We start from the raw sequence: 784 nt of genomic DNA, 5'->3' as shown, positions 1-784 counted from the left end.
TATTCACTTATTTAGATAAACATCTCAGCTCATCCCTTTCCAGCTTGGCCTCCAAGAATCAGACAACATGTGTGTGAATGTGCCAAAGTGGCTGATGCAGGATGGTGGGGAGCTGTGCCTGAGTGAGACGGACCGTGGTGTGGCCCTCATCCGCTACTGGCCCAACTTCATGACTGATAGTGGCCAGATGGTAAGGCTTTTGTGACATTTTCAGTAAAATAGAGAATTAGGACTTTTAATCCACTCATGACGGAACTCCACATCAGAGTGTGCTTGGAGTGCGCTGCTTATGGAAAAATAAAAAGTGTGGGAAACATAAGTAAACCTTATTTTCTATGCTCTTCAGTGTGGCCAAGAGTGTATATTGTGTAGGTAATAAACTTAAAAAAAGGCTTTAGTCCTACTTTTGAGGAGTTTTTTCTTCAATGACTTCAGCAAGAGCCAAACAAGCATACAGCAACCTTGACTGTGCAAGATCTGATGGGGGATACTATCCTGGAGTGAGTGACGATCTAGCTATGACTTGATAAGCTGCCAGTCATTGTGAGTGGGTTAAATGAAGTGGATGTGACCTTTGGATGAGGATATGTGCTTTTGTTTCAGCATTCTGGTATTAGGTTTCATAAGGAAAAGTGGGTGGCTTGTTAAACAGAGATGACTTTCAGTCGATTTAATGTGGTGTTTATAGTGAAGTGGTTTATGATCGAAATTGTTTTTTTTTTCTAATATAATCTAATATATGGTGTTAATTGATGTTGAAATGGCAAGTAGTGTTTTCAGCTTT

The 784-nt window shown here is 40.3% G+C and overlaps 1 protein-coding gene across 1 annotated transcript in view; it reads left to right on the top strand.

The window, feature by feature from the left end:
- Positions 1–784, top strand: part of LOC119594226 — a gene marked incomplete at its 5' end in the record, with an annotated part of 14,551 nt that overhangs the window by 10,108 nt on the left and 3,659 nt on the right. Inside the window, 1 exon segment of the mRNA XM_037943296.1 lies at positions 44–190. Coding sequence (XP_037799224.1) covers positions 44–190 — 147 coding nt within the window.

Source organism: Penaeus monodon, chromosome 33, assembly GCF_015228065.2.
Source record: "Penaeus monodon isolate SGIC_2016 chromosome 33, NSTDA_Pmon_1, whole genome shotgun sequence".
Classification (NCBI taxonomy): Eukaryota; Metazoa; Arthropoda; class Malacostraca; order Decapoda; family Penaeidae; genus Penaeus; species Penaeus monodon.
The sequence above is the reverse complement of the archived record's forward strand: the minus strand, read 5'-3'. Positions and strand labels throughout refer to the sequence as shown.